The sequence below is a fragment of the Lutzomyia longipalpis genome, chromosome 3, assembly GCF_024334085.1.
Source record: "Lutzomyia longipalpis isolate SR_M1_2022 chromosome 3, ASM2433408v1".
NCBI classification, from domain to species: domain Eukaryota; kingdom Metazoa; phylum Arthropoda; class Insecta; order Diptera; family Psychodidae; genus Lutzomyia; species Lutzomyia longipalpis.
This window is the reverse complement of record NC_074709.1, coordinates 16,905,978-16,924,365: the sequence shown is the minus strand read 5'-3', so window position 1 is coordinate 16,924,365 and position 18,388 is coordinate 16,905,978. Positions and strand designations below refer to the sequence as shown.

The following is an 18,388-nucleotide window of genomic DNA, read 5'->3' as shown; positions in this document are numbered from 1 at the left end:
TCGCTAAGAACTTAGAAGAACCCTTTATAAATTTAGTTAAAAGTTAGCAAGTTTTTGTTAATAAATAATTAATAGTCTCAAATAGAAGAACCCTTCATAAATTTAGTTTAAAGTTAACAAATTTTTGTGAATAAATAATTAATAGTCTTAAATAGAAGAACCTCTCATAAATTTAGTTTAAAGTTAATAAGTTTTAGTGAATAAACATTCGCCGCGTGTTTATTTTTCTATGAGCTGTGAACTTGAGAACTAAAGATCAAGGATGAAATTTCTCAAAAGTCTTACGCAACAGTCTACGTCATTGTTTGGTTTTTCTAACTTGGTGAGATCACGCATTTTTGCATGAGGAAAAATTTAAAGATTTTTGTGGTTTTATCTTTGCTCTGTGAATTGTAGTTTCGCTTCACTACACCATCGGAAAACTTAATCATTGTTGGTGTACTCGGCTTGTTATGCTTAGTCTCAATTGGAATTCCAGTGAGTTTTGTTGCACACGCCGAACTGATAGCTCTGATGATTGATCGATCAACGACCAATTCAACGGAGATCAGTACGGTCTTGGTATCCTTATTTGGAGGTGGGAGGCTTCTTGTAAATGCTACACCTTCAGAAAGCTCTGAAGCTCTAAAAGAGGATGCTTTGGTGAACTTTTACGTCCTGGCGGTGACCTTTGTCATTTTAGCTGTTAACATTGGATGGATAATCTATGTTATGAACAATCTTGCTCTGAAACTGACAATGAGGATAAGAAGAATTTACCTGAAGTCTATCCTTAGTCAGGATATGACGTGGTTTGATTCTCAGAGCAACATTGATGCAGCTAGTAAAATTACAAGCAATCTTGATTTAATAAAGGACGCTATTGGTGAAAAGATTGCAACAGCTACATTTAATTTGTCTGCATTTACGTTTCAACTGACTACTGCTTTTCTATGTGGATGGGAACTAACTCTAGCCGTTGGTGGAATGTGCATTATTGGAACAACTTTTTTCTCAGTCTACACCGAAAAGAAAGGAGTTCGCCTGACCGAGAAGGAATTCGAAAGCTACTCCAATGCTGGAGCAATTTCCGAAGAAGTCTTCACATCAATTCGTACAGTTGTTGCTTTTGGCGGAGAGGAAAAAGAATGTCAGAGATATGCTGAAAGTCTCAAAAGTGCCGAAAAGTCAAGCATAAGAAAGAGTTTCTTTTTTGGACTTCAGAATGGTGTTATGTGGTTTCTGACCTTCATCTACTACGGTTTAGGTTTTTACATTGGATTCTATTTAATTGAAAGAGACTCCAAAAATCCTGAAGCTGAGAGACGATACGATGCTAAGGCTATCATACTAATCATAAATTGTATAACGAATGCATCGCAATACATGATAATGACCCTTCCAAGTGTTGAAACGATCATTTCAGCAATTGGAGCATCCAAAGCAATTTACAAAATTATCGATAAAAAGCCCGGGATTAATCCTTTTAGCAAAAATGGTTTAATTATTGAAGATTTGAAAGGAAAAATTGAATTTAAAAATGTTCATTTTAATTATCCTCAAAGAAACGAAACAGGAGTTCTGAAAGGCGTTAACTTTACTGTGACGTCAGGCAAAAGTATTGCCCTAGTTGGGCAATCTGGTTGCGGAAAATCTACATGCCTTCAACTTCTTCAACGTCTATACGATACCAGCGAGGTAATTTTTGTATTAAAAAATTATATAAAAGAAATTATTAAAGAAATCTGTTTGTGATTCTTACAGGGTGAGATATTGATTGATGGCATCGGCATTCGGCACTACAACACAGCTCATTTGCGCTCCCAGATTGGCGTCGTTGGTCAGGAGCCTGTTCTCTTCTCAACCACAATTGCAGAAAATATTCGTTTTGGGAATCCCGATGCAACACAGGAAGATATTGAGAAGGCAGCCAAGATTGCCAACTGCCACAATTTTATTGAGAAACTTCCACTGAAGTACGAAACATTGGTTGGAGAAAAAGGAGCGCAACTGTCAGGTGGGCAGAAGCAGAGGATTGCAATAGCCAGAGCGGTTGTGAAGAATCCAAAGATTCTCCTCTTGGACGAAGCAACTTCTGCTCTTGACGCAGAATCTGAGAGGATCGTTCAAAAAGCTCTTGATAGGGCTACAGAAGGAAGGACTACTATAATCGTGTCTCACAGGCTTTCAACAATTCGAAATGTTGATGAAATTGTTGTCTTTGATCAAGGCGTTGTTGTGGAGAAAGGAACGCATGAAGATCTAATTGATCTAAAGGGAATTTATCATAAACTTCGTGCATTTGATCCAACTAATTATTATCTCAGGGATCAATGCAATAATTTCCAGGACACTGACTTATTAGATAAAGAATACAATGAAAATGAAGAAGAAAAAGAACAGTCACAAAAGGCTTCTATTAAAGCTCCTTTAAAAAAAGCTTATGAAGAGAAATCAATTAATACAATGAGGAGGATTTTTAAAATGTGCTTAGTTGACTGGAAGCTCTACCTTGTGGGCTTTATCAGTTCAATTTTTATTGGTTTATCATTTCCGCTCTGCTCCTTAATTTACGGTGACTACTTCGAGGCATTTGGATCTGATGGAAAGGATAAATTCATGGATATTGCTCTCGTAGAAATGATTGATTTAATTCTATTGGCTACATTACTCGGAGCAGCGGGAATCTTACAAATTTACACACTTGGAAAGGCCGGCGTTCGGTTGACTTCTCAATTAAGACGTAAATTCTTCAAAGCCACACTTGAGCAGGACATGAGTTGGTACGATCAGCCAAATAATTCTCCAGGAGCCATTTGCACAAGACTCTCCAATGATTGTGCAAACGTTCAAGGAGCAACTGGGATACGCTTAGCTGGGATTCTTCAAGTTATCTCATCAATTCTTTTTGCAATCTCCGTAGGACTTATCATTAACTGGAGACTAACCCTAATTGTTTCCATTACAATTCCATTGCTTCTTGTTGTTGCCTTCTTTGACTCTCAATATGCCAAATCCAGTGCAGTTAATGAGAAGAAAGCCATGGAGAATGCTTCAAGGATAGCCGTTGAGGCGATCTCAAACATTCGTACATTAGCCAGTTTAGGACAGGAGCAATATGTCCTGGAAAGGTTCAATCGAGAGCTTGAGTCTGCTGAGAAGGAAGCTTTGAAGAGTAAAAGATTTCGAGGATTTGCTTATTCACTAAATTTAACGTCTTACGTATTATCCTATGGAATCGCATATTTCTTTGCAGCTCATTTTATGGCAAATGGACAAATTTCGATTGTAGACGTAATAAAGTAAGTTTTCTTAAGAAAGATATGGAATTTTTTTTCTAATATGAAAATACATTTCTTTTTACAGAATTGTTGAAGGAATTATCTACAGTTCGTGGGAAATTGGTGTGGCTCTAAATATAGTACCAAATGTTGATTTAGCAATTTCTTCAGCAGAAAATATCATGAGAATGTTGGATAGAAAATCCAAAATACGAAATTCCACTTTCAATATAAAAGATCATCCAAAGATTGTAAGCAAAAAAGAACATATTTGAAAGCAAAGAATATAAATAAAAAAATACTTTTCTTTTTAGGAATCTTCGATAAAAGTTAATTACAAAAATGTGGAATTTCGTTACGTAACACGTCCTGACTTTCAAATCTTGAAAGGACTCGATCTGAATATCCCTACCGGGAAGACAGTAGCTCTTGTGGGACCATCAGGATGTGGGAAGTCCACGTGCATGCAGCTTCTTCTTCGCTACTACGATCCTGATGAGGGAAAGGTGGAAGTTGATGGCGTATCGACGCAGGACTTTGCTCTGGGACGTCTTCGTTCGCATGTGGGTCTCGTGTCGCAGGAGCCCGTCCTGTTTGATCGAACCATCGCTGAGAACATCGCCTACGGAGATAATTCACGAGATGTTCCCATCGAGGAGATCATCGAAGCTGCCAAAGAGGCTCGAATTCATTCGGAATTCGTCACAAAGCTACCACTCGTGAGTTTCCTTTTTATTTTAATTTTTTTTGAATGGTTCAATTTTAATGAAAAGAATCCTTTTAAATTTAAAGGGCTATGACACTCCTCTGGGATCGAGAGGGACGCAATTGTCGGGTGGACAGAAGCAGAGGATTGCGATTGCGCGGGCTTTGGTGAGGAAGCCAAAGATCCTTCTTCTGGACGAGGCCACATCCGCCCTGGACACGGAGAGTGAGAAGACGGTGCAAATGGCCCTTGAGAAAGCCAGCGAGAACCGCACGTGCATCGTAATTGCTCACAGGCTGTCCTCCATTCGTAACGCTGATCTCATTTGTGTCATCGATCGCGGGCAGATCGCCGAAATGGGAACACATGAAGAACTCCTCAACAGCGATGGGCTCTACACGAAGCTCTACCAGGCATCTTTGTAATGCAATATGAGAAAATAAATTAAAATTTTTAATAATAGGATAAATAAAAATTAAATTTGAAAACAATTTTCAGTGAAAAAATGTTAATTGGATTAATATTTATCAAACGCTCTATTGGAAAATAAAAAAATCCATAGTATAATTAAATTAAAATTGAATTTTAAATATAAATTAATTAATTTATGAAACTGTTTTTCTCAGTTTTTCTTAATTTTTTCCTTAAATATATATATTTACCTATTTTTGTCTATATATCTACAATCTACATATTTATTTCTTTTTTTTAACCAAAATTATTTGAAGAGTTTTTTGTATACTTCTCTTTAAATTCATTTGAAAAAAAAAAAAAAAAAACGCTGACAACTTTGAAAGATGGAGGCGCCTGGTGATCGCTGAAAGCTCTGATACCTTCAAAAAGTTTCGGAAATTAATACTGTGGAGTCGCCGGGTTAAAATATATTAATTCATGAATTTTCTTTCTTAAAATCAAGTTCAAATGAAACAATTTTTTTTTATTATCTTGAGAAAATAAAAACTTTTGATTGAATAAAAGCTGAAAATAAAACATTTTAACTCCATAAGGAATAAGCAAAAAAATCCTCCAGTATTAAATTATATTTTTATTGTTTTGTTGGAGCCACAAACAAATTAGATGAATGGAAAATTAACAAACTATCACATAAAATATGTAACACATTGTTGACAACAAATTAAAAACACAACTCAATCATCTTTAATGCGTTTATTTACAAATTTCATAATTCATTCGTCAGTTACAAAATATATTAAGACTCCAATACTGAATCGTAAACTTACAATTGAGCCGATTGAGTAATCAATTTTATTTATTTTGTGTGATGATCTTAACGAGCGGCATGATCTGCTTTATTCATTTTATAAGGAATTGCTATTTTAGATTTTATAAACTTTGTGCATTTTATTTGCTCAAAAACGCTTGACTTAGGCTGCACACATTTGTTATATATCAATTTCAACTAAGAGGGTAATTAAAATCATTAAGTACCTACATCTAAGCTTCAAATGAGAATCATTTTATCAGGGAAAACTATCACATTCTATATTAATCCTAGGAAAAAAAAATTACATACCAATATGTCGCTAAATAACGCTAATTAATCAATTATATATAACTAACATTTTCAGTTAATGTAACTTCTAATCACAAAATTCTTGTCTCTTCAGGCTAAATTATTGAGCCTTTGTATTCTTGAGAATCCTAATTAAATAAATTCTCTTGGGCTTGACATTTAAGTACAATAAATTGTTAAGTTTATCACAGAGATGCCTGGTAGAGCTTCGTGTAGAGCCCATCGCTGTTGAGGAGTTCTTCATGTGTTCCCATTTCGGCGATTTGTCCGCGATCGATGACACAAATGAGATCAGCATTGCGAATGGAAGACAATCTGTGAGCAATCACGATGCATGTGCGGTTCTCGCTGGCTTTCTCAAGGGCCATTTGCACCGTCTTTTCACTCTCCGTGTCCAGGGCGGATGTGGCCTCGTCCAGAAGAAGGATCTTTGGCTTCCTCACCAAAGCACGAGCAATCGCAATCCTCTGCTTCTGTCCACCCGACAATTGCGTCCCTCTCGATCCCAGAGGAGTGTCATAGCCCTTTAAATTTAAAAAGAATTTTTCAGTTAAATTGAACCATTCAAAAAAAAATTTAAAATAAAAAGGAAACTCACGAGTGGTAACTTTGTGACGAATTCCGAATGAATTCGAGCCTCTTTGGCAGCTTCGATGATCTCCTCGATGGGAACATCTCGTGAATTATCTCCGTAGGCGATGTTCTCAGCGATGGTTCGATCAAACAGGACGGGCTCCTGCGACACGAGACCCACATGAGAACGAAGACGTCCCAGAGCAAAATCCTGCGTCGATACGCCATCAACTTCCACCTTTCCCTCATCAGGATCGTAATAGCGAAGAAGAAGCTGCATGCACGTTGACTTTCCACATCCTGATGGTCCCACAAGAGCCACTGTCTTTCCTTGATGAACTCTCAAACTCAAACCTCTAAGGATTTGTGTTTCTGGTCTATTTGGGTATCGGAATTTCACCTTCTTCAAGGAGACTTTTCCCGTTACATTCTGCGAAAGAAAATATTTTAATTTATTGAATAATCCTTTGAATTTTGATGAATTTTCAGGACTTACCTCTACATCTTTTGGCTCCTGCGGATTCCTAATTTTGGGCTGCCTGTCCAAGAGATTGAGAATACTTTCTGCTGATGTGATGGCCATGCTTACATTTGGTGCGTAGACTAACACGATGCCCATCATCCATGCTCCATACAACATTGATTCGATCACACTTAAAAGAAAAATTATTTTATTAATTTAACAGTCAATGAATAAGTTTTTAAAGTTTAAAAAAAAGAGATTATTAAAACTTACGTGATCATTTTAACGTAGTGCATCTGTCCTTCAGCCATGAGGTATCCACCAGCAAGGAAAGCAATGCCGTACGTGAAGATATTCATTGTGAGATTCAAACTGTACGCCAGTCCTCGGAATTTGCTGCTCTTGGTTGCTTCTTGAGATGCAATATCAATGCTTTCAATGAATTTGTCAAGAACTGCTTTCTCTCTGCCTAAACTTGCCACTGTTCTAATATTTGAAATTGCTTCAACAGCTATGCTGGATGCTTTCTCCATCGCATCCTTCTCTTTGGCAGCACTGGACTTCGCGTATTGGGATTCAAAAACAGCCACAGCCAACATTAGAGGGATTGTAATTGCCACAATGAGTGCCAATTTCCACGAAGCAATAAGTCCAATTAGCAAGCCAATTAGTACGGATGAAGTAGCCTGAAGAATACCAGCTAAACGACTTCCAGTTGCTCCCTGAACATTTGCACAATCCGTCGAGAGGCGTGCTGAAAGAGCTCCAACGGAATTCTTTGGATCATCAAACCACGACATTTCCTGTCTGATAACTGTGCTGAAAGACCACTTCCGCAGCAACGATGTGAGACGTACTCCAGCTTTTCCGAATGCAAAACTCTGGATGAGTGCTGCAATACCGGTGGCAGTTGCAAGGAGTAATGTATAGAGGGTGCATTCTAAGGCAATTTCGTAGATTGTTGCTCGGTCGCAGGTGTCAAAGGCCGCAAAGTAGTTTGCATACAAAACACCACTGATTGGAAATGATGATCCCACAATGATTGAACAGAAGCATCCCACAAGCATCAGTTTCCATTCATTAAAGCTCAATTTCATTATGCGATTCATTACTCCCTTCTTGGGTTCCTTCTGAGTTGGCCTCAGTGACATTGCTCGTGCTTTCTCGAAGATTTCAGCAACAGATTCATCTTCTTCCAACACCCTGCCTGATGGTCTCTTTCTTCTCTCTGCAGCAGCTTCCTCCTTAGCACTCTCATCATCTGTGTCGCACAATGATGCAGCTTGATTGGCCATGTGGAGATTATAGAAATGTCCTTGCAGTTCCATTAGCTCTTCTTGTGTTCCCTGTTCGACAATCTCTCCCTGCTCAAAGACGATTATGAAGTCTGCGCTTCTTAGGGTTGACAGCCTATGGGAGACAGTGAGGGTTGTTCGCCCCTCCGATGCTTTATCAAGAGCTTTCTGTACCACCCTCTCAGATTCCGTGTCAAGAGCGGATGTGGCTTCATCAAGGAGGAGGATTTTGGGATTCCTCACAATGGCTCTGGCAATGGCAATCCTCTGCTTTTGCCCACCGGACAGTTGAGCTCCATTCTCTCCTAGTACTGTGTCATATTTCTCCGGAAGCTTCTCAATAAAACTGTGGCAGTTTGCGATTTTTGCTGCTTTCTCAATGTCTTCCTGCGTTGCTTCAGGATTTCCAAAACGAATATTCTCCGCAATTGTGGTTGAGAAGAGGACTGGCTCCTGGCCCACGACGCCAATCTGGGACCGAAGGTAGGCAATGTTGAGATGTTTAATGTTCACGCCATCCACGAGAACTTCTCCCTGGAAAATTGAGAGAAGTAAAATCATTAAAATATTGAAATCTGAAGCTTTTACTGATAAATCTCAAGCAAATTGCAAAAAAAAAGTTCAAAATTTAATGAAAATAACTTTAACCAGGCATCTCCACTGGAAAACAATTTCAATCTAAATAAATTCGAAAAATTAATTGAACAAAAGTTTAATTAAGATGGAGACGCCTGGTAGTGTTGCCCATTTTCATTGAATGGAAAACTGGGAAACCCAAATTAAATGGAACACCAACTAACTAGCAAAAAAGGCCAAATAAGTGCTAACAAGCTTGATTTGCCATTAACCAAGTTCAACCAAGCGTCTTCATTTTTTAAAGAATGTTTTATTTGACTAATTTAATCGGTTTAATTCTATTTTCGTACGGCTAAAATATTTCCTTTTCTTAATATTATTTAAATTTCTTTTGACTAAAGTCCAAATGAGTCCGAAAAAACATTTTACAGAGACCTAAACGAGTTATTTCTGTGCCTTAACTTTTTCCACAACATAACAAATACCTGTCCATTCCATGCCATAAATATGCAAAGTAACTTTTTATGCTTAATCTGCCTTAAGCCACAAAGATCATGCTGCTAATCTTCTGTGATTTATATGTCAAGCTTATCAAAATCTATCTTCGTTTGTCTTCTAATACAAATAATTTAGTTATAGAGCTCTGCAAATTAACTCTAACGCTGCCAAGTCGAGCGGAAGAAAATGAGCTGAACAAAAATATAGCATGGATGGAACAGTATAAAGCGAAAGAACGGTAAGTAAAACTTACAGGCTGTGATTCTTTCTTTGTCAGTGAAATGTGAAGATGGCTGAAAATTGAGGATAGGCAAATTTTGAGGAGAGACTTACTCGTGAGCCGAATCACAGCCAACGCGCAGAAATTTTGAAGAAAGCCTTAATCGTGGCGGGCGTTGGCTGTGATTCAGCTCACGAGTAAGTCTCTCCTCAAAATTTGCCTATCCTCAATTTTCAGCCATCTTCACATTTCACTGACAAAGAAAGAATCACAGCCTGTAAGTTTTACTTACCGTTCTTTCGCTTTATACTGTTCCATCCATGCTATATTTAATTTTTTTATCTTTGCAGTTTATATATATTTATCTTTGCATTTTATATGTATATATAATGTATATATCTATGCATTTATATATATTTTACTTTACTTTTGTATATGTATATATAAAACGCCCCGCTTCGCGGGGCGCTAGACTTGAACAACTCATGATATGACATGTTAACTTTAAAACGCGATATCTCCGGAACGGCTACATAGATTTTCTTCATTTTTGGCATGGTGATAGATATTATAGCCAGCTATAACATATCCAAATTTGAAGCAATTCTATAAAGCGGTGCTCGAGATATTCATCGAAAACTCATCGAAAATTTTGTTTTCAATTTTAGCGCCACTTGCGGTCATTTTTTGAACTTGCAATGTTCCGAGCAGTTGTAGAGCTCATTAATATCTTTCATTTGAGCCCGAGTTGATCAAAATCGGTCAAGCCGTTCTCGAGTTATGGCCGATTTTCGATGAAAAATTGTGGCAGCCATATTGGCTAAACGGCTTGGCCGATTTTCAAAAATGAAGTATCGTTGGAAAGGTCTTGATGGCCCCTACAACATATCAAAATTTCAGATTTTTAGCTATTACAGGGGCTGAGATATAGCGAAAACAAAATTTTGAGGTTATTCAAAATGGCGGACGGGGGGGTGGGGGGTAAAATTTGACGTCATAATCGGACGTCTTCCACCCGATATATGAACTTTGCCGTTGACCGCAAGTTTCTATCTATTACCATTCTCTCACAATTTAGTGTTATATTCCGGCCGGACGGACGGACGGCCGGACGGCCGGACAGATTTTTGGCGCCACCGTTTTTTGGAATGTGGGGACCCTAATTCGTGCTCATCCCAAGTTTGAGCCCGATCTGACGACTTTGCATTTTTGAGTGTACACAGAAGCTGTGCTTCTTTGAAGAAAGAATCACAGCTAAAACGTGTTATTGAGGTGCAAAATTACGTCAATTAAATTTAATTTATACCATTAAGTCTCACTTTACATAAAATCTACAATAAAATAAATTCAATTATTCCCATAAATTTATGATAAATTGGATAAAATCCACAAAACTCTGTGATTGAGAAAATTCCATGATTCTACAAAAGCAAAAATTCGTTTTATTGATTAGATTGATTAAATAAATTTTTATTTTCTCAAGAGATTATGATGAATCTTCTTTTTTATGCCTTTCTTCGCGATGCTCTTCAAATTTTTATCACAAGAGCTCTTCATTTTTTGCAGCACTTAAGACAAAGAAATAAAAGTGTGGTAAAATTGTGTCGGGGTTTTTTCCAAAGACATTAAAAAACATTTACCTGGGCGGATTTGCAAGTGCCCAGACACTTATAAATTCATTATATTCCCTCCCCAGGACAGGCTTTTTGTTGGAAACTCCAATTAAATGTTGCAATTAGCTTTGGGCTTCTTTATTTAATACGAGAAAAAGTTTTTAAAAAAAAGTCTACCTGAGGGGCAAAAGATGAAGGTGAAAGGGTTGGAAAGAAAATGATTTTATTTTGTAGAAGCTTTTTTGACTTACCTCATATGGATCGTAGAGCCTCTGGATGAGCTGCAGGCACGTGGATTTACCAGATCCTGAACATCCAACAAGCCCAATGGTTTGTCCTTTCTTTACGGAAAAACTTATTCTTTTGAGAATCTTCACATCGCTCCGGGAGGGGTATTGGAAACGAACATTTTTAAATTCAATATTCCCCGTGAATTGCTCGAGCTTCTTGCCACCCTCACTGAAGGGATCTATGAGGGAACGATGGTTGATGACGTCGTATATGGCAACAGTGGTTCCCTCAGCTGAGATAATTGTCTCCAAACTGGGGATGGTGAAGGTGACAAATTGAGAGCCATTTATCATGCACAACACTATGATGAGGACAGTTGTAACGTCATAGACTCTTTCTGCAGGGGGTAGATCGAAATCCAACACCATAAGATGTATGCCGTAGTAGAAGGCAAGGCCAAAGCCCCCGAAGACAAGGAACCACATGACGCCACTCTGGAAACCGGAATAGAAGCTCTTCTTCACGCCGGATTTTTCGGCACTCTTGAGACTCTCTGCATACCGCTGGCATTCTTTGTCTTCCCCGCCAAAGGCCACAACGGTGCGAATGGCGTTGAACACCTCTTCGGCGATTGTACCGGCCACGGAGTAGCTGGCAATTTCTCTCTTCGTGAGGCGACTTTCGGATTTCCCCACAAAAATTGAGCATCCAATAATGAGGACAGTGTACACACCACCAATCACAATGGTCAACTGCCAGCCTTGCGTGAGGCATACAACCATGTGGAAGAAGAATCCCGAAAGTAGGACCACCGTGGTGACCAACTTCTCTCCAATGGCATCCTTGAGAAGGTCAAGATTGCTTGTGATCTTGCTGGCAAAGTCCAAGGTGTTCTTAGAGTCAAACCACGACATATCCTTACTCAGCACTGAGCGCAAGAATACCCCACGAATGCGCATTGTCTGCCTCAGGGCGATCGTGTTGAGGATATAAATTGCAAATGTTATGACTGAGATTAAAATTGCCACGAGGGCAGTGCTGAGGAGGAAACTGGCCATGGCATCCTCCCGCATGGCTTCATGCCGCTCCTCCAGTGTTGCATTGTACACCTGTCGTCCACCGCCGAATAGTGGGAGTAGCATGAGGGTAACATTTGTCGAGGCAAAATCATGTCGATTAATTAAAATTGAGACAGTTTCAGCATAAATTATCGTTGACACGGGGAATCCCATTGAGACGACGAAGATCATAAGGAGGATTCCCACTGTGACGCATTTCTCAGCTGTGGTCGCGAAACGAAACTATTCCATGGGAGAAACCAAAAGGTCACGCATAAGTATATTGGCTTTTTCCACGCGCTCGCGAGCAATTAATTTAAATTACGGATCAATTTGCAATTAAATAAAAAAAAAGAACTCACCAAATCGCAAAATCCACTCTCCGTTGATTTCCTCTTGGACAGCTTCTCCGCAAGCACATCACGTTTCAATGGTTTCTTCATTTTTGGAAAATCCTTTTCTACCAAAAAAATTCTTTGGAACAAATTCTCTGGAAAAATCCGTTAAAGAATTTTCCTTAAAACAAGAACTTCACAATTTCTTTGCACTTTAATAAAAATCTCCTAGCACTTCCTCTACAGAGAGGGTCACTCAAGGAGAGTAAAAATCTTTCAGAGTAAATTCACAAAAAGTCCTGTTGGAAAATCATATTTAATAATTTTCTTTTCGTTTTTCTTTGAGATATTGCCAAAAAAAATCAAGCATAAAATGGCACTAAAGTACGATCACTGATCACACAGAAAACGAGCACTTCAGCAAATGAGCAAAAAATCCCCTTTGCGCGATCACAAAACTCTCTCGCAAGCACAATCGAACCGCACTGCTTGAAGACTGAGAACGAACTGGCATTTGAAGCAGAATTGCCAGCCAAAGTCGAGCCAAGATTGTGCCAGGCCGAGTGACGCGCGTGCTAAGAAACTTGGCAGTTGAGTGACAATTTTTCTTTTATTTTTTCAACTTGAACATCTCGTGCCGCTGGGCAGCCCCGCAGACCAAAGACATGCTGGTGTGCTGGGTGAGAGAGAGCAATTAAATCGTCATCCACACGCAGGAATTTCCAGTGAACCCCCTCCCACATATGGAGGAGTTTTTCATTTTATTTTTTTCGCAATAAAATCTCGTTGCTGGGGTTTTTTCTGCACAAAAGAGATTTTCAAGAAAAGGTTGGGAATTTCAGAAAGAAAAATCACATTTTTTATTGCTCCAATATATTGCAAAAATGTAAGAAATTCAGAGCAGAGCCATGGAGAATTTATTACCTACAGCAGAGATAGTTGGGAACTGTTGGGACATTGTTGACTGCATTTTGTCAAGAACAAATGTAATCAATGGCAGAGTATTTTTTAATGATCGATGGGAATGAAGATTTAAGTGATTTTTTATTGAGTAGGAAATAAGTAGAAAATTAATAATAATTATTTTCCAATTAATGTCTAATTTTATTGTAGTTTATCATGCATGAGTCAAGATAGAATAGTTTTTATTTCTTAAGATTGAACATTTTCTAAATATTTAGTATTATATATTTTTTCTTTGAAAAAAGAAGTTTTAAAAAAAGGTTTTGTAAGTTTAAAGCTATTTTGGATTTTTTCGATTATTCAAGATTGAAGAGAAAGGACTATGAAAACTGGCTGAAAAAATTATAATTTTTGGCGCTAAAATAAATATTTGGAAATTCACTTTAAATTGTAAGGAAAAAGATGTAAAAATTTTCATAAAGTTGTATTTTACTAACTTTTACAGAGAAAAGATTTTTTTTTACTAAAATCCTTTCATTTTAAGACTTCCTTGAATGTGATTATAACGTTTTAGAGAAAAAAGTATTTCTTTTTAATTATTTGTTTTCAACTTTTTTAATTTTTGAAAAGGATATTAGTTACGTGTCATTTGCATACGTTTACTAAGCGTGTGTAACCTTTTGGAGTTATGTACCTTATGTACGTAATTAACAACTCATTAAAAGCCCATAAAAATAAGTATGTCTTTAGCGACATCATCCTAAAAGTAACTTAAAACACCAAATTCACCAACATTAAAAACATTCCTTGAGACGTAAGTAAAAATGTTTAAGTAAAAGAAAACTTACAGAAAAACTATGTCACGATTTGCACTATTTTTCCACCTTTTCCTTATGTTTTCGTGACATGTGCTACGAAACATTTTTATTTCCAATTTTTCCTTATGTTTTTGTGACATGTGCTACATGCTTCTGTAAGTTTTCTTTGTTAGGCTTGGGATTCTTTAATTTTTATATGTTTTTCGTGAGCATGATTTGTAATTGATCTACGAATGTTTATTTCCTGTAAAAAAAAGCCTGAAGATGCCACTAAATTTGACGAAACGTTGTTAGTAAGTAGAAAAATTGAGCTTTTATTTTTTTGGCTGCAATTCCGTAATTTTCTCCGAAAGCCGTTTATGGACCAAACTACGTTATTTCCCTAATTTTTCTTTACACTGCTCTTTACGTTTGGTATGTGGGCTCAAAGTTTGATTACACAAACGTGTCAAGAATTACGCATCTCTGTGCGAAATATTTTGAATTAAACATTCTCTTCGTGGAATTATTGCAATTTCTATATGCGGTTTTCTTGGGTTTCCTCGTTGTCTCTCACCCAGCTGATATGGATGATCATAAAAACCACGAAAAAAGCTGTTTGTGGTAAAAATTGAGCGTCACAACTTCTCTGTTTCTAAGTGGTTTCGGCACACGGTGTGCGTCTAGCAAGATTGCTATCTGTGCCAATACACGGGGGTGATCATAAATTCAATAAAAATGTGCTTTTTTTGTGTCTCTCCCGAGAAATTTGAAATTCATATTAAATAGACAAAAAATTCCATCGCGCTGTGGCAAAAAAAACAGGTACTTTTTCGCGCCATTTGTATGCAAACACATGTTGATCATGCTGCATCTTCTTGGCGCGTTGGTGAGTGAGTTATTTGCAACTTTAAGTACTAAACCACATTTTTCTTTTTTGTTAATGTAAATTATACCTGGAAAAGTGTTGAGTCATTGTTGACATGATGTCAATAGAGACGATGGGGATTCTTTTTCTCACTCAAAAGAGTCGAGAGGTGTTTATTTGGTCAAGCATTTTTAGCTTTTGTGGAATTTAAGAGCTCAATTAAATCTGAATTTTATGTCGTGCTAATCACGTGAATGGAAAATTAGTGGCAAAATTGGAATTGCCTCTATATTTCACTATTTATGCAAGAATTAAATCATTAAGCCCATAAAGCATTTGAAATGGTTCCACAAACATTATTTTGCAGAATTTCCTTATCTATTTGCTTGTGAGATTTTTTTTTCAGCTGTGAATTGTCTCAAGTGGAAAGATGAGATCGACGTGTTTAGTAGAATTTCATCATCTTGTGTTTGTTTTTAATTACTTTCCTTCTAGTTGAATGACTTTTTTCTTGAGACAGAACATGAAGAAGAATTCTAGGAAGTTTTAGAGCGTCGGAAATAGCTGAAAAAGCTTTTAAAAAATACTAGTTTTTTATGACTTTTATGTACTAATTAAGAAATTTCTTTTTGCTAGAAGAACTTCTTATTTTTGTTCTCATGAAAAGTTCTTTAAAGCTTTAAAAAAGATTTAATCCTCCAATCTTAGAGAAATATTTCCAGAATTAAATACTTGACAAAATACGAATAAAATAAACAAATAATGCATCTCATTACATGCAAATGAGAATTGGAACAGCAGTAATTATTTTTAAACCCAAAAAGATAAGAAGCTTTCTAATATTAGCTTCAAGATTAGCTTAATTCTTGATTGCATAAGCTAATAAAATTAATTGAGATAAGCTTTTTTAACGTGCAAATAAATTTAGAAAATTAGAATATCTCACTCTATTTGCATGTAAGAAATTTATTTCAATTTTTTTTCTGGCACAATTTTTCATATACATCTATTGAATGATTTGCAATACTCGAGAACTTTTTTAGTTCTCAATCAATACTTCGTAGTTCTTGAATGGGATTTCAGCACCTCCGTAGGGGATGTAGAGTGAACCATGGCTTGGATGAATCTGCAACGGAAAGCAAATTTATTTAACAAAAAAAATTATAAAGAATTGAAAGCATTTTTACCTTTCCAGGCGTCAGACTGCCTTGATAGAAAGTCCTGCCGACATAGAGAGGCTCACCGGTGGACGTATTGCCCGCCCTGACGGCATTTGGGGGCACACTGCCGTGCCCAGATGACACCCAAGAGACACTCGAATGGCAGAATACTTCAAAGTGATGCTTTGGAATCTCCTGACCGTTGTGGCTCACATATGCAATTTGTTTGCTGGGAATTACCTTAGCTGGAAGCTGATCACCTTCGTGGAAAGCACGTCCAACGTAGATTGGTGATCCATCGCTATCGTGACCAGCCACCACGGCATCTGGTGGGACACCAGCATGAGCAGCAGTTGGCACCCAGCGTGCTAAAACAATAAATAATTTTATTAATTATTATTTGAACAAATATAGCTTTATGAGATTAATATTTAATTCTTATGTAAGACTAAAAGCTTTTCTATTTTCTTTTTTAAGATCTTAAAAATTTATCAACCTTCACTCTTTCTTAATCCATAAATATATAGCATTATGTTTCCATAAAAAAATCCTTAAATATTTCTCATACATTATATCAGTCATTACACTCTTACACATTGAAGGTGAATACTTTTAATATATAACCGTGTCGTTGGCATTCCATTATAAATTTATTTTTAAAAGAAATAAAATATTATCTTTAGCCGATAAAACATAGCTGATAAGATTATTATTGGCGCTTAGTGGCCAAAGAAAATTATTAAGCAATCAATTCTTAGAATATTGAACCAATTGACATCATAAACTCAAAAACTCTTCAACTCTTATATATCGCAAATGGAGATTTATAGTTTCCTGGATGATTAATATCAGGATTTTAATCTTAAGAAGATATTTCACGAACTTCCGCTTCTTGAAATGCATTAAAGATTAAGTAAGAAAGTAAAGGTCGAGGAAACAATGAAACTTTCTCACATCCCACCTATGCTTGAAGGTGCATACATTGGGGATTAATAAACTTAATAAATATCAGCGGAAAGCTGATAAGCGAGGGGAATCACACTTACATGCCGGCTGACCACAGAGAACTTCGTACTGGAGAGAGCTCTGCTCAGCGCCACCGTACGGAAAATAGAGGCAACCATGGCTGGGATGAATCTTTCCTGGAGTCAGGCTACCCTCGTGATGGGTACGACCCACGTAGAGTGGCTGCCCGTGGACAGTTTGACCTGCTCGCACGGCATTCGGCGGGACGTGCCCATTTCCGGAATGAATCCACGTGAAGCCTGTGCCAACGAGCACCTCCACGTGGTGCTTGACGATTTCATTGCCGTTGTGGCTCACGTAGGCCGCTTGCTTGCTAGGGATCACTTTGGCGGGCAATTGGTCGCCATCGTGGAAAGTCCTGCCCACGTAGATGGGAGAACTGTCCGAATCTGTGCCCGCAAAGACGGCATTTGGTGGCATTGCACCGTACACGGATGTTGGTACCCAGGTGTAGTCTGCAAATGAAATCCCAAAATTAAAGAAAAAAAAGATACCAAAAAATACCCTCAGTGGGTGGATTCACTATGTAGCCATTTTTGTTTGTCCAGAATGATTCAGAGAAAGCCACCACACATTATGTACACCGTATCAGTTTCTAATTTAAGCGCTGAAATCATTTTCTGATAAAATACAAAACCCAGGGCTATTTCAATGCTATCTCTAAGGATCGGCCATTATGATTAAGTAACGTTTTTCTTCGTTCGGTTACATAACTTTTAAAATTTAAATAATTCAAAGAAAGGCTTCTTAAAGGACTAAATTAATTAATCAAATTATAAGCATTGAATGAGCTTTTGAATGTAGATAAAATGTAACAAAATATAGTAAAGAAAAGCTTCCTATATTACACGCAAAAAAGCAAAATTTAGGTAAATATTATTCCCAAGAAAACAAAGCTCCTTAAAATTTAAACAGAAATTGATAAGAACTCACTCATTTTGTGTGGAAATTTCAGCTGCGCGATGTGACTCCGGGGAAATATGGAAAGCGACTGATGTGTGGAAATATAATCAAAAATTTGCTATCTTCTGCCTCACACTTATATGTTCTAAAAAGCTTGACGCAATCACACATTACTCATGCTTTATCAGACTGATAAAAACTTTCTCTGTTTTTTTCTGGTTCGTCACCATATATATTAAATACATAACAATAATTAAATTACTCACAAAATTCCCCAAATTCCGTACTAGAGCTACTTGAATTGAATTTGATGTTGATACAGATGTTATTCAACCAAGAACACCAAGAATATGTTAAATTTGAGTGTGT

At 37.3% G+C, this 18,388-nt stretch overlaps 3 protein-coding genes across 3 annotated transcripts; 1 reads left to right on the top strand and 2 right to left on the bottom strand.

Moving 5' to 3' along the window:
* Window positions 1-470: 470 nt before the first annotated feature.
* Window positions 471-4,418, top strand: LOC129794240 (multidrug resistance protein homolog 49-like). Its single transcript, XM_055834931.1, has 5 exons — window positions 471-1,677; window positions 1,744-3,281; window positions 3,346-3,511; window positions 3,575-3,979; window positions 4,053-4,418. Exons 1-5 carry the CDS (start codon window positions 514-516, stop codon window positions 4,389-4,391), a joined length of 3,612 nt encoding a protein of 1,203 aa, XP_055690906.1. The 5' UTR covers window positions 471-513; the 3' UTR covers window positions 4,392-4,418.
* Window positions 4,419-5,118: 700 nt separating this feature from the next.
* LOC129794236 (multidrug resistance protein homolog 49-like) lies at window positions 5,119-12,954 on the bottom strand. The gene is made up of 6 exons (XM_055834926.1): window positions 12,390-12,954; window positions 10,990-12,270; window positions 6,810-8,365; window positions 6,570-6,726; window positions 6,099-6,503; window positions 5,119-6,024 (listed from the first exon to the last, which is right to left on the bottom strand). The coding sequence occupies exons 1-6, from the start codon at window positions 12,468-12,470 to the stop codon at window positions 5,686-5,688; spliced, it is 3,819 nt and encodes a 1,272-aa protein (XP_055690901.1). The 5' UTR covers window positions 12,471-12,954; the 3' UTR covers window positions 5,119-5,685.
* A 2,926-nt stretch (window positions 12,955-15,880) lies between these two features.
* Window positions 15,881-18,178, bottom strand: LOC129794238 (uncharacterized). Its single transcript, XM_055834929.1, has 4 exons — window positions 18,050-18,178; window positions 17,137-17,571; window positions 16,118-16,458; window positions 15,881-16,056 (listed from the first exon to the last, which is right to left on the bottom strand). The coding sequence occupies exons 1-4, from the start codon at window positions 18,051-18,053 to the stop codon at window positions 15,970-15,972; spliced, it is 867 nt and encodes a 288-aa protein (XP_055690904.1). The 5' UTR covers window positions 18,054-18,178; the 3' UTR covers window positions 15,881-15,969.
* Window positions 18,179-18,388: the final 210 nt, after the last annotated feature.

What these genes read in the sequence shown, in the direction of transcription:
- LOC129794238 (XM_055834929.1), bottom strand. An exon ending in TCTCTGTGGTCAGCCGGCAT is followed by an intron (nt 16,459 to 17,136) that starts GTAAGTGTGATT and finishes TTATTGTTTTAG; the next exon opens with CACGCTGGGTGCCAACTGCT. An exon ending in GCAGTCTGACGCCTGGAAAG is followed by an intron (nt 16,057 to 16,117) that starts GTAAAAATGCTT and finishes TTTCCGTTGCAG; the next exon opens with ATTCATCCAAGCCATGGTTC.
- LOC129794236 (XM_055834926.1), bottom strand. Translation starts at nt 12,470, where the DNA reads ATGAAGAAACCATTGAAACGTGATGTGCTTGCGGAGAAGCTGTCCAAG. An exon ending in AGGAGCCAAAAGATGTAGAG is followed by an intron (nt 6,504 to 6,569) that starts GTAAGTCCTGAA and finishes TTTCTTTCGCAG; the next exon opens with AATGTAACGGGAAAAGTCTC. An exon ending in TCGTCACAAAGTTACCACTC is followed by an intron (nt 6,025 to 6,098) that starts GTGAGTTTCCTT and finishes TTAAATTTAAAG; the next exon opens with GGCTATGACACTCCTCTGGG.
- LOC129794240 (XM_055834931.1), top strand. Translation starts at nt 514, where the DNA reads ATGATTGATCGATCAACGACCAATTCAACGGAGATCAGTACGGTCTTG. An exon ending in TAAAAGATCATCCAAAGATT is followed by an intron (nt 3,512 to 3,574) that starts GTAAGCAAAAAA and finishes TTTTCTTTTTAG; the next exon opens with GAATCTTCGATAAAAGTTAA. An exon ending in TCGTCACAAAGCTACCACTC is followed by an intron (nt 3,980 to 4,052) that starts GTGAGTTTCCTT and finishes TTAAATTTAAAG; the next exon opens with GGCTATGACACTCCTCTGGG.